Below are 14,262 nucleotides of genomic sequence, written 5' to 3' on the forward strand. Positions count from 1 at the left end.
TCCATTCGTCTCTCGAAAGCATCTATTTTTGCGAAAACGGAATCGAAGTCATGGCTAGAATCGGCTCTAGCCGCTTTAGGTGAACGAAATATATCTTTTTCTTGATGCCACTCATGTAAGTGGGAAGCTGTGTTATCAATAATCTTGTGAGCTTCAGTTGCGGTTTTCTTCATAATGGAACCACCAGCTGCTGTGTCGATGTCTTTTCGTGTAGCAACGTCGACACCTTGGTAGAATATTTGTACTATTTGATAAGTGTCTAAACCTTGTTGAGGACATCCTCTCAACAACTTTCCGAATCTTGTCCACGCCTCATATAATATTTCATTTGGCTTTTGCGCGAACGTAACAATTTCTCCTTGAAGTCTTACGGCTTTAGATACCGGAAAGAATCTTTTAAGAAATTTCTCAACTAAAACATCCCATGTGTCAATCGCCCCTTCAGGTAACGATTCTAACCAATCTTTGGCTTCTCCCTTTAAAGTCCAGGGAAATAATATGAGATAGATCTGTTCATCCTCAACTTCTCTAATTTTGAATAGAGTACAGATCCTATTAAATATTCGAAGATGTTCGTTTGGATCTTCTTTTGGCGTACCACTATATTGGCATTGATTAGTTACCATGTGTAGGATTTGTCCTTTGTTTTCATAATCTGGCGCATTAATGTCTGGCTTAATAATGGTGTGTCTTTGGCCAGTGCGTGTAGCTCTCATTCGATCTTCCATACTTAGAGGTTCTGTTATTTCCATATTTGAATTTGTTGAATACGAATCACTAGAGGATTCTGATTTAACAGTTTGTGGTTCAGGAGGAATGATTAGTGGTTCAGGATCTCTGAATTGTCCTTGAATACCCTTCGGGTTCTCAATTGTGAGGTCGGGTTCAAAAAATGGATTATCGAAAATTTGAATTGGAGTACTTGGTCGACTAGATGATGATTCTAAAGAAAAATCAACGGCGACAATATTAGCTAGATGTCTTGATCGAGTTACAGGTGGTGAACGTATGAAAGGTGGTGAACGTTTTGCTCAGTGCATTCACTGAATATCCTATTAGTTATAAAAATAAAAATAAAAATAATATAAGTTATTAAATTAATAGACTTTTCTGCTTTTGCCCAAGTTTCGAATAGCCAAAAGATGCAGCAGGTAGCCAGGACCCTTTAAATCGGAAGCCCACAACTCAGCCACTAACATATCCAACTATTAATACGAAGCAGAAAATTTTGGATGTCAATCAATTTAACCGCTTAAAATAATTTTTCCGACGAGATTTAAAGAAAATATAGAAAATTCTATGTCCTAAAAACTAGAGCGTCGAAATGAAAAAGAAAAAGCGCGTCGAAAAACAAGCGATCGAAAAATAAGCGTCGAAAAATAAAAGTCGAAAAAAATAATAAAAAGAAAGTGGAGCGTCGAAACTAAAAAGTCTAAAAACTAAATATAAAACTTGCGTCTAAAGGTATTAAAGATTAAAGGAATTCTATATCTAAAACGGCAATAACTTAAAAAGGCACTAAAATTTATAAACTGCGTCGCAAAATTCTAAAGCGCCTAAATCTTAATCTAAAGAAAAAGCATTTAAGGGATTTTACGGCAAAGCCTAAAAACTAGAAATACTAAAAGAACTATGGCAAAATACTAACTTAAACTAAATACGAACGACAATAAAAATTACGAATTAAACGATTAAAAGATAAAAATTATAAAAATATATAAACTAAAATGATAAAAATAAAATTTATATAAAAATATTATTTTTATATTATTATTATATAAAAATATTATTCTATATAATTAATAATAATATTTAGACAAAAAATACGAATTATATATTAAGAATAAAATTAAAAACTAATTATTAATTAAAATTCCTAATTAGGGTAAATAATAATAATAATTATTAATTAAACCCTAATTCTGTAATTAATGCGTACTGAGGTTTGACCTGTCAGAGAGGCTCCGCGAGTGCGGTTTGATGATGCCAGAAGTGCTCCGCGAGTGCGGAGTTACACAGATTCAGAATTCGTGCAGGCCAAAATTGCAGGTTCAGCGTAAAAAAAAAATTTTAATTTTTTTTCTTCTTTTTTTTCTTTTTTTTACAAAATAATATATATACAATTTATATAAAAATAAACTTATATTTTAAAGATTTAATAAAAATACTTTTTATAGATAAGTTCTTAAAAATATATATATATATTTTTCTTATTTTTTTAACACTTATTATAAACACAAAATATTTTTACGAAATTAAAAATTATATATTTTTACACAAATATACTTTACAAAAATATAGCGTTTTTTAACGATTCCCCGGTAGCGGCGCCAAAAACTTGATGTGTGCAGCGGTGGTGTATGAAATACTATTATTTTTACTACGAAATACGACGAAATATGATACAAGTTTTATTTAATTTACGGATGGATATACCTAAACCTTGCTACAATACTTATAGGCAGTGTACCTAATCGTAGAGTAGTGTAGTTTTTAGTAAGTCCGGTTCGTTCCACAGGGAGCTAGTAATTACGTACTATATTTTTAATAACTATATTTGTATAAATATATATCTATATATAGTAATAATAATATATAAAAGGGGGTTTTACCGTTTAATGACCGGTTTGTCGATTTTATATTTTAAGTGTAAAGATAAATGACGATAATATAAATTGCAGAATTTAAATTGCGATAAAGTAAATTGCAGTAATTAAAATGACAGTAAATAAAGGTACGATGAAATATGAAATAAAAGTATTATGCTTATTTAAACTTCCGTAATCATGATGTTTGACGTTTTGATTTTCATTTATTTATCTGGGTTAATTGTCATTTGTCCTGGATTTATTTGATACCTATCTGGTTTTTGTCCATAATAGTCCATCGGTCATAATTATAAAATGCTCTTCAAATTAACCTTATTTCCGAAGTCAAATATTCCAACTAATTAGGGATTCGAACTGTAACAAGGTTTTAATACTTTTAATGATTACACCAGGTTATCGACTGCGTATAATCCAAGGTTTTAATACTTTGTTAACAATTACACCAATTATCCTTGTATGTAATCCACCCCTGTTTTAATGAGATATGAATATTAATTTACCCACTTGATTAGAATGAATAATCAATTACCCAACCCGAATAATTAATTAAATGATCGTAAAAGATGTCGTATAAACGTCACTAAATAGGACATACATAATCATTTTAATAATTATTATATTAACTAATTTGGAGATTGGTTCGACAGGTTCCAATGAGTTGTCATTCAATTAGACAATACCCCCTACCTATTAATAGTCAATAGTCCAATGTCCACAAGTGTCGGTCTTTTGTCCAAACCCAAATTATGGTACAAAATCCAATAACCCCGTCGTAATATTTAGTCTAACATCATGATTACTTCGGCTCAAATAAGCATAATAATAACTTAGTTACAAGACATTAATTTAAAAAGGAAGAACATAGCTTACAGTGGTTATTAATCGCGTAGCGTTACACGGACAGAGTTTCGACTTTAAAACCCGTAAAACATTTCTTACAATAACCCAACTAAACCATAATTTATTATTAATCTTAAATTAAAATTAAAATTATAATATAAATATATTACATATAGAGATTGAGAGATTGGAAAAAGGGGTAATGGATTCGGCAGAAGCTTGTGCCTTTTATAGGCAGATTTTGAATTTGGCTGCTCCGCGAGTGCGGTACTTTTGTGCCTTACAGCTCCGCGAGTGGGGTGCCTTACAGCTCCGCGAGTGCGGAGCTTCGGATTCCAGCTCACCAAATTGAGTTAAACGTGGGCTGTTGAATATTATAATATATAATATAATAATATATAATTTTATATAATTATATATATATTATATTATATTCTTGTGCATAGTTGACTTGTAATTTTAGCTTCGTTGATTGTACGTTGATGCTCGGTTTATGTCTCAGTTTCGAATTTTCGAACGCTTTTTCGTATGCTTAGATATCTTGTACTTTGCGTTTCGCGGCTTGTACTTTTGTCATTTTTAGACATTATTCATCAATAAATTAAACCACTTGGATTGTATCTTGTACATTTGAGCTTTTTGGTCATTTGCGTCTTCAAATCGTCGTTTTCTTCTTTTGTCTTCGCACTTATTTATTTAAACGAATATTACATAAAAATAGAAAAATTGCAACTAAAAGCTTTACATATTGGAAGGATATTGCTATGAAATATATGTTCCTTTTTAGCATTATCACCCCCACCGAAAAGTTTTATAGTCGAAGGCTTTTTCTTTGACTTCGAAGGTAGTAACAAACTAGTATGGAGTAATAAGTTATCAAATCGCAAGAACACTACATACAATTAATATTCCAGGTACGGATTCTTGCTTCAATCTTATATTCTTTTGATTCGTATATAAAATGATTTTCTTATTAATTAATTAAGTCAAATGTAAATTAAATGAAGTCAACAACCTTATGGAATACCTGATGAGTATAACTCAGTGGTAGAAGAACCCAAGCTGATAAATTCTTGATCAGAAGACACATCAGAGGTTTCAAGATCTTCCGGCAGTTTCAGCGACGGAGGACGGTGACCGGCGGGAATCTTGAGAGGTGGAAGTGGTAGTTGAGTGATTGGAAGAATCACCTTAATTATACAGAGCTCTTCGTGCTGATAACGTGTTATAATTTAATACTTTATATGGCATATATCTTACTAATATGAAGGAAGATACTAATATGAAAGAAGAAAGAAGAGATTAAATTCTTATTCAGAAATGGTGTACATATCCTTATAATTGAGTGTGTATTTATAATACTAAAAGTTAACTGTACATTATTCATTTTCATTTTCAATTATAAAGTAGGTGAAGTAGTAATCAATAATTCATAATTTTACTGTGCAAGATTATCAATCATCTATATTCATCTGCATGCGTACAAAATGAGAATCCATCCATATCATAACAAAATAAAGTTAACAAATACACCAAAATTCATATTGATTCAGCATACATCATAATTCTCAAAAAAGTCAACAAATACTAAAAAAAAAGTCAACAAATACACCATTATTCATATAGTTTCAGCATACACCGTAATTCTTGCACACCAAAACATAAAACTTAAAAGCATATAAGAAGTAAATAGAACGTGTGTGGACAAAATTGCCCTCACGTGCTTGACTCGTGGACGTACTTAACGTTCAAAAACTAACGGAGTTTAATGGTTGGGTCATCCATGTCGAAAAGTGATACTTCAGGGCCATCTAGGTCGAAAAACAAAATAAATGATAACCGTGCAATATGATACAAACTTGATGGACCATCGGCCTAATTTTGTCTTACCATTAGAGAGGTCCCAGCAGTGACATATTTCCTCCCCAGGACTAGCTGTCACATCAGCGTCACATCAGCACTTCCATCTCAGCACTAACCCAAGACCAAACACTACCAATAAAGACATACTTCTTCAATATTTTTAATTTTTTATATTTATTTTATTTTGTTATAGAATCAAATAATTATAATTATTTAAATTAAAACTACTTATTCAAATAAACTAAACTTTCATTAAAAATAAAAAACATTACAATAATTAAAATTTAAAACATTACGATGATAATTAAAATTCGACATAAATTAAAATAAAATACTAGAAACTAAATAATCAAACTACTCGTCTTTGTCCGAGTCTTCCAATTAAAATAAAATACTAGAAACTAAATAATCAAACTAAAATCTAATTTATTTATTTGTTACCTGCTTTTACGTTACCGATTTGTTTTTGTTTCATTTGCTTTCGACATTGCTACATTGAGATGGTTTATTGATTTCTTATCAGGTTCGTCGCTCTTGCGGTGATATTCAAGTATTTCCCTTTAAGTTTGACTCTGTTACCATTTTTTATGTCAGCCGCATTATCGATTGTGCATGTTGGTTTTTTTGGTTGTCTTTTTTTTTTTGTTTGTTTTTTGGATTTCTATTGCATTATGTTGTAACTGATTTTTAAAAATTTGGATTTTAATTTTAGTCGATGGGTTTTAGTTTGGAAAAGGTTGCAGGTAGTGAATGGGGAAGAAAAGAGGTGATAAATGACAAATGAGGAGATAAAAGACGAATTTACCCTCACATGCAAGACACATGTTAATGGCTAACGGACTTTTTTTTTAACGAAATTTGGACGGAGAGACTCGGTATGCTTAAATCAGATAATGGAAGGATGTTGTTAGCGAAAAAAACCGGAGGAACGCTATTAAATTTTTGTTGTATAATGAAGGGACCAACGGTACAAAAAAGTCTTTGTTGCGTAGATTCGAGTAATTGTTGCAACATATCTCACTCGACACCGCTTCGATCTTGAACTTGTTCATTTATTTTAGATTATTTTTTTTTTTTTTTTTGAAATTCATTTTTTAATTGTAAAATGGATTGTGTTTTGGGTAATATGAAATATGGATATTGTGTGAATGGAATGTGTATTGTGTATGTGTATATATAGAGATTAGAAAAAAATAAAAAAATAATAAAAAAAGAAAAGAAAAGAAAAGAATCCATTGCAATTTAATTTTGTTATTATTTATTTATTTATTTTTTATTCTAACAGTCAAATTTGGACCATTTTCCCTATCTCCAAGCTGCCTAAAAAAGAATTGAATGTGAGCGATGAGCTGGACGGAGCCCTGGGCGGTGGCTTGGCGACTCGCTGTCATCGGCATTCACCTGGTCAACGAGCTAGGCAGCCCCAAGCACCCGTTGGGACCTTTCTTACTATTTTACTATTTTTTTTCACTATAATATATACCGAGTATATACCAATGAACGTTTGCTTCAACGGTATTAAGTCTCAGTGTGGAAGGGCCCGCGATTAATTGTCAAGCAACCCGAGTTCAATTTCTGGGGGCGGAAGGTTTTCTCTCCAATTTTCTGCGATTAGTTGCCAAGCAACCCAGGTCTCGCGATTAGTTGCCAAGCAACCCGGGTAAGTGTTTCCTCCTAGCGTGTGTGAGTGCAAATGATGAGGGTCGTTGAAATATCCGCTGATGCAAATTAGCGGTTCAAAAAAAATATATATACCGAGTATATATAATGAGAGGTTATTCTCAAACACCACATTTTGATTCAAGTACACTTTTGTTACATATAATCGCAATTATGTCTTTAAAAAGTAGAACTTATATTATTATTATTATATATATATATATATAATTAAAGTTAAAATAGATAATTTAGTATACATGAAACAAAAAGTAGCGTGTGATGATCATATCCCATATGTAATACGTAAATGTATATAATTAAGGTTAAAATAGATGAAAAAAAGTGGTATGTGAGGATATATATAATACATAAATGTGTATGTATATACCATATACGTATGATATATCCCCACAACACACCTTATAAATTCATCTCTCTACAATCATCTGCTAATCTTCTAAAAGATATACGCGATACATTTGCAAACTGCAAAGTCTCGTTGATATAATTTACAAAATATATGTAAATATATATAAATAAATCATCATATCTATCATACTACCCAGAATTCGTGAATTTGCTCAAATTTACTTCAGTTCTCATTCTAGCTGTGTAGTACTGTAGTTTGCAGGTATTTAGCTGTTTATTCATCTAAATTTAGCTTTAATTTGCTTGTTTGTTGTATTATTCGCAGCAATTTAGGTGTAATTTCACAGCTTTGGTTATAGACATTCACGGATAAAAAATCTAGGGCTTAATTACTTGTATCTATACACACACTCACGTTTTGTGAATTGTGATGTTTAATTTTTCTTATTTTTTTTAGTTGACGAAAGGCGAGAATGCAGCCTGAGAGGAATGATGAAGCATGCAGGATCTTAAAAGTAAGTAAAAAAGTTGAATTTATGAGTTCGATTTTGTTTTTGACTTACAATATTACTCCAAATTTAGTTAATCAGTTGTTATGCTGGTGGTTGTTGTGGTATTAGCACTCTTATAAGTTCATTTCAGGTCTAATTGTTGTAGCACATTTTATTTTTTTTGAATCAGTTTACGTGTAGTCTTACTCTTGTTTGTTTTCTTTATTAATGAATAATTGAATTAGGGTTCTGTGATCTTATTCTCTTGTTACTTGTTACTTAGGATATGGTAATTCAATGATTGAGTTGTACTTAGTAGATTATTACTGCGTTGGTAGGTAGTCTTACATGGATATCTAACTGCAATTGAATTTTTACCGGAGTTTTGGGAACTTCTAATTTTCATCCCTGCATATCGAAATCTTATATAAAATTTATGCAACTCAAGAATAAACGATTTACATCATTTGTTTAAACTTTGTTTATTCACTCCAATTGTGTGTTCTCCCTTCTCAAATTCTAACACTTCTTACCAGGAATCCCGCATTATATACTGTAAAGATATCTGTTACACACACACACACACACACACACACATCTATTTGTAATTGTATATCTACACACGCATAATCACTCAAACTATCCTAATAATTTTAATTCATGTTCAGTTCCTAATAGTTTCAACTGCTATTCTATGCAGCTGATCGATTTGGTTTCAGCTGTCAAGGAGTTGCACAGATTAGGTTCTCAGGAACTTAACAAGTTACTCAGGGATGCGGACGATGATGCTATTCAGTGGACTTCTAGTGATGGATCATCAAAACAGGTTGGTGGATTTTTGTTTGAATCATATCATATGCCATTAATTTTTACTTTTTTCCATTTGATACCTTCTTTCTGACTGTCAACCATGATTTTTCAGATTGATATAGAAACCCTAGCAAGATATTTGCCATTGAACTTAATTTCTAAGCTTCTGGAATCTGAAGGAGATGAAGAACTTTTCAGATACTTGTTAAGTGGGATTAAGCTGCTGCATACCTTGTGTGATCTTGCACCTCGGAATTCCAAACTTGATCAGGTTAATGAAAAACAAATTGAATCTGATTCATGTGATATTCTTCTTGTTAGGAGGATGAATCAGGCACAATAATTCGGAGGATATATAATGACCCTCTTAAGAAATTTTCATGTATATGCTAATTTCGTAATATAGGTTCTGCTTGAGGATATGACAGTATCTGAACAGATGTTTGATTTGATCTTCTTCATGATCATGGTTCTTTGTAAATTCAGACAGGTCAATATAGTTCTACTACTACCATTTACGTAGTTTTTAAACCTTTCTTTGCCTTCATTTTTTGTGCTGACACAGTTTTGGTTGACCAGGATAGTCAACTGTTTCTGCTGCATTCAGCACTGTTGGCCTGCAGTCTATATCTGTTAACAGCATTTGTTTCTTCACAATGGCATGAGCTTTCACAAGTTCTGCTTGCACATCCTATGGTGATGTGTTTTCCGTACCATCCATAATCTGTAAGTTATGTGTCAGCCATATGGTTCTCAAAATGTTTCCTTATGTATGACAGGTTGATAGACCTATGTTTGGAGCTTTTGTTGCTGTTCACAGAAACATTCAATTTGTTCAATTGAGGCTGTCAGCTCAATATACTGATATCAGCAAGCAGTCAAATCTTGCTGAAGTCAACCGTCTGTGCCAGCACTGTGAGGCTTCTCTACAGTTTCTTCAGTCACTTAGCCAACAAAAGCTCTTTCGTGAGCGGCTCATTAGGAACAAGGTTTTCCATCACTTAATTACGTGCATCTATATCTAACGTTATCGTAAAGATGCTACATGTTTAGCTTTTTAGAATTCTTTTATGTGGGAATATATATATATATATGATGCAGTTTGTAATTCTTGTTTCTTCAGGATCTATGTGAAGAAGGTGGGATTCTTATGTTGGCTCATGATATCATGAAATTGCCATTTTTTGAAGAGCCTTATCTTATGGCTGTGGTTTCAAGGCTGAAATCTAAAGTCTTATCTATTGTAAGATGTAGTTATAGACCATGTTTATTGTATACTTACTTGTGTGCATTATTTGATGTCAGCTTTAAAATTCTATGCTAATGGTTTCGTTAATAGATACTAAACTATTCCTATTTCTGCAGCTACTGCATCTCTGTGAAGTAGAAAGTGTATCTTTCTTAGATGTGGTTGCCAGCAATCCTAGGGTTTTGAATTTAGCCAAGTCTACAATATTTCAGGTTACTTTCATTGTATCTTAAGAATATTTAGCATGCGTTAGTACATTTTTATATTATCTATCTTATATCAAGGTTCCATGCATAATGTGGTCATTACAAAACTAACAGGTCCTTGAATTGCTGAAGACCATGTTTCATGGAGATGGGTTTGCCGCTTTCTCAGACAAAACCTATCCAAGGGGACTTCTGCAACTTAACGCTATGCAATTGACAGAAATTCTCTCCGATGACTCCAATTTTCGATCTTACATCACCCTCAACTTTGTAAGCTCTATACAAGTTCACCATATTACGATCTTATATTATTTATTTATTAATTTATTTGTTAATGACAATTTATAACATGTTACTGAATTAACAATGTCGTACCTTTTCTGTACAGACTGAAGTTTTGACCACAATATTTTTGCAACCAAATGCCGAGTTCTCGTCTAATTGGTGTTCATCTGAATCTTGGCCTTCTGAAGACGATGCTACTCTGGATTTTGACCCGTTAACAGCAGCTGGATGGGTTTTGGGTGTGTCTACATCATCAGATGTTCCAGAATCCACTTTTAATGCCTGCCGTGTTCCCAGGACATCATATGCATTTCAAAGAACGTCTTTACTGGTCAAAATAGTTGCAAATCTCACTTGTTTTGTTCCTGATATTTGTAAAGGTGAACACTTTAACCACTTTTGTTTCCTAAATTGAACATTAGCATAGTTAGCTTGTGTACATGTAGCTTGTTGTCTGTCTTCTTTGTCTATTATGTCTTTTTAACCCAACTACTTTTGTTTCGTAGAGGAAATGGGTCTGTTTCTTAATACATTCCTGCAGTGCTTGAGGAAGGAATTTTCTACTTTACCATTGGGAGTTTCAAATGATATCAGAGCTGAAAGAGTAGATATTATTACCCAAAACCTGCGTAATAATCATTCCAACAGCTTCTTTTGGTTATTACAAACATATGCTCTTGCTTACGTAACACGTTGCTTTGTGTATGCAGATGCCCTTTTGGGTCACGCAGAATCTTTAATTCCCGCTTTCCTTAATCAGGATGACGTGCAGTTGTTTAGGTAACTTTGAATGGTCTTTCTTAGCCTGGAGTTTCAATAATAGTGCACATTATTATGAATATAGCGCGTTGCGGCAGGGTCGTAAATCGTTGATTGAACTAAATATTACAATTATTTATATATTTATTGAATTATTTTTATTTTGTTTTCAGGTCAGATAATTTTGTAAATTAAGTGTCTACTTTTATATATTATTTCGTAGAAGTTAACATAAAAGATAACCAAACAATCATAAAAACATTTTTTTTCTTCTCAAAACTGAAAAAACATTTTAGCGGCTTTTATTTTGTCAAATACAGTACAATCACAAACTCATGATAAAACTTTTCGACCACAAAACAACATAACCTTTTTATTAAAGTTGCTTTCGCTGTAATGATATAATTTGATTTGATTTCTTTATATATCATCGTTTGACTATGTATCACTTCACATGTTCAAGATCGTTAGATCCTAATGATACAGTTGTAGGGTATGTCTGTATTTGGAAATATTAATGGTGACTCGCTATCTCCACTTTCATTCTCTTGATATATGTAGGTTGTTCACTGTACAGTTAGAGCCACTAATTAGTCAGGAAATCAATATCAACAATCAGGAAATCAATATCGACCAAGCTACAGTAAAATTTTCATCCCTTCCCTTTTTTCATTGTTGAGTTTTTACGCATTTATCGGTAGTTAATGTTAGTGGTAATTTTGACGTGTTTACTTATGAATGGGTTGATTCATGATATCTAATGGGTCAAATGGCTGATGTTGTTATTAATTGTTATACTCCCTCTGTCCCAAAAAAGCGTCCACCCTACTATTTCTATTTGTCAAAAAAAATTGTCCACTTGCAAAATATAACTGCTAAATATTATTGAACTCCCCAGTTTACCCTCACTTATTAATTATTTTTTATATAAACTTAGTCAAACTGTATTAGGGAAAAACTGACATTTATCAAGCCTATGTTAAATCGAACAGAAATTCTTACGGGATACTTATTTCGGGACAGTGGGAGTATTTTCCTTCTTGTAAGGATATGTAATACAAATGTCGCATAGAATAAGAAGAAACATGTTCCCGGTCAGCCTGACCCGTACCAACAATTACCATTTTGAATTGCTACGCAACCCACCCATTTCGGCACACCGTGAATATAGCATGTTGGATTTTTTGATAGGAGAATAATAATGAAGGTCAAGAATCTCAAGATGCACTTGTCATTGAAGGTAACCAGAATGAAGACAAGAACGAGGACAAAACTGATAATATACCTTTGGAAGACATGAACACATTAAATCTCAATACAAACGAGGGTCCATCCAATGAAACGCCGATGCAAGATCAGAGGACATCTATAGTGGAAGCTGTTCCTGCTACGGGTGTTCATGAAGGCGAGGGAGATGCTCTGAATATTGAAACTCATGGATTAGATTCAAATTCAACCATCACGCAACAGGTAAAGAATTCTAATTTCTTTGAAAAAAAGTATAGAACTTTGGATTTTTAATAACCAGTGACGGCATTGGACTTTGGAAAGGTGCAGAGTGATGAAAAACAGGTAAAGAAAAGGAAGCGAAACATAATGAATTACGTGCAAATAAGCATGATGGAACAGGCTTTACAAAATGAGCCCGAGATGCAGCGAAAAGCTGCGTTGGTACAATCATGGGCTGAAAAGATTAGTCTTCATGTATGTAAAAATTAGAATTTCGAACATTTTACTTTTTTCTGAAGTAATAGCTTAAGTTCTTAATTTTAATATTGCAGGGGTCAGAAATATCTTCCTCACAGCTAAAGAATTGGTAAGGAAGTGTGTCCTTTTCACAAAATTATTGGGATGGGTAGCAGGTCAAAACGGATATGTATCTGTTTTGTTAGTATTAAATATGATATGATTACAGAAATTATATCTAATTTCCACATTTCCGACCATTATTTATTTCTTCAAATAAAATGATTCAGTAGGTTTTATGTGTTCAAGATGCACTTTTGCAACTTCCTTTCTGTTTAATTTGTTTTATTATTATTAAATTTAAATAAAATTGTAAGCAGTTGACCCATTAGAGATTTAGATATAAACCCAAATTGAACCATTGGCAAGTAAATGGGATGGAGTTTCTCATATATTCTTTATTGGCCACAGGTTAAATAACCGAAAAGCCAAACTAGCCCGTGTAGCCGCTGCTAAGGACGTTTCTGCAACTTCTGGGGGAGACAATGCTTCGTTCACCGACAAACAAGGTGGTTCAGGAACCGAGCCCGAAAGCGCTGATGAATTTTTAGACCCAGGCTCATCTGCTGCCCAAACGGGTCAAAGTAAATCAGGTGGTTCATCCGTAAAGCACAAGCCAGGGCAGTTAGTTGTGCTTACTGATATACAAGGAGAAGAGATAGGCAAAGGGTGTGTGCATCAAGCACACGGGGTATGGTCTGGAACCAACCTCGATGAATCGAAGTTGTGTGTTGTCGATGTTACTTATTTGAAAGTGGACAAATGGACGAATCTTCCACACCCATGTGATGCCACTGGTGCCTCATTTGGTCACGCTGAACAGATTAATGGTGTGAAGCGTGTGCTGTGGGATTCAGCCAAACTTGTGCTGCAACGTCTAGCTTAGGTGACAGCTGAAGCTGTGTGCGATATTTTTCTTGTTGGTCGGTCAAACACACAAAACATAACTTAGTTTTCTGGTTCTAGATAGGGGTACTAGGTTTGAGTCAGCAAAGTTATTGTTTAGAGAAATATACACATAAAGACTTATGTTCTATGAAAGTTTTCAAAAGATGAGAAGCTTTGGTCCATTGTTTTATCTCAATGTTGTATAGGTTGAAACGTTTTATCTCAATGTTTTAATTTACTATTTTTAATTATATTTATATGTTTAAATATAAGAAATATACAAACGTTGGCAGGTTAACCCGATTTCTTAGAAAAAGAGTTACTTTCATAAAGAAACCAAACATTTTGACATAATTATGATTTGTGAAGACCTTGCTTCCATGCATGAAAACGAAACTGTATCACATAAAAATGATGTGTACAGTTTGTTTCTGTTGTAGTTTAATCTGCAAACAAATACATTTGTAGTCTGTTGTTTTGGTAGAAGA

The 14,262-nt window shown here is 33.0% G+C and overlaps 1 protein-coding gene and 1 non-coding gene across 2 annotated transcripts; both read left to right on the top strand.

The window, feature by feature from the left end:
* The first annotated feature begins 261 nt into the window (after positions 1-261).
* Positions 262-368, top strand: LOC139856311 (small nucleolar RNA R71). Its single transcript, XR_011761801.1, has one exon. It is a non-coding gene; the product is annotated as a small nucleolar RNA R71 (small nucleolar RNA).
* A 7,036-nt stretch (positions 369-7,404) lies between these two features.
* On the top strand, positions 7,405-13,977 carry LOC139851805 (nodulin homeobox-like). Its single transcript, XM_071840979.1, has 18 exons — positions 7,405-7,602; positions 7,798-7,855; positions 8,532-8,657; positions 8,754-8,912; positions 9,048-9,131; positions 9,221-9,337; positions 9,421-9,630; positions 9,765-9,884; positions 10,007-10,102; positions 10,211-10,366; positions 10,485-10,761; positions 10,888-11,010; positions 11,092-11,161; positions 11,702-11,783; positions 12,332-12,610; positions 12,692-12,844; positions 12,922-12,956; positions 13,298-13,977. Exons 2-18 carry the CDS (start codon positions 7,814-7,816, stop codon positions 13,770-13,772), a joined length of 2,604 nt encoding a protein of 867 aa, XP_071697080.1. The 5' UTR covers positions 7,405-7,602; positions 7,798-7,813; the 3' UTR covers positions 13,773-13,977.
* The last annotated feature ends 285 nt before the right edge of the window (positions 13,978-14,262 follow it).

The sequence above is a fragment of the Rutidosis leptorrhynchoides genome, chromosome 6 (assembly GCF_046630445.1).
Source record: "Rutidosis leptorrhynchoides isolate AG116_Rl617_1_P2 chromosome 6, CSIRO_AGI_Rlap_v1, whole genome shotgun sequence".
Classification (NCBI taxonomy): Eukaryota; Viridiplantae; Streptophyta; class Magnoliopsida; order Asterales; family Asteraceae; genus Rutidosis; species Rutidosis leptorrhynchoides.

Excerpts from the sequence above, each read along its gene's own strand:
- LOC139851805 (XM_071840979.1), top strand. The coding sequence starts at position 7,814 with ATGCAGCCTGAGAGGAATGATGAAGCATGCAGGATCTTAAAA. Across the intron at positions 7,856-8,531 it reads AAGCATGCAGGATCTTAAAA|CTGATCGATTTGGTTTCAGC; the intron begins GTAAGTAAAAAA and ends TATTCTATGCAG. Across the intron at positions 11,784-12,331 it reads TCAATATCGACCAAGCTACA|GAGAATAATAATGAAGGTCA; the intron begins GTAAAATTTTCA and ends ATTTTTTGATAG.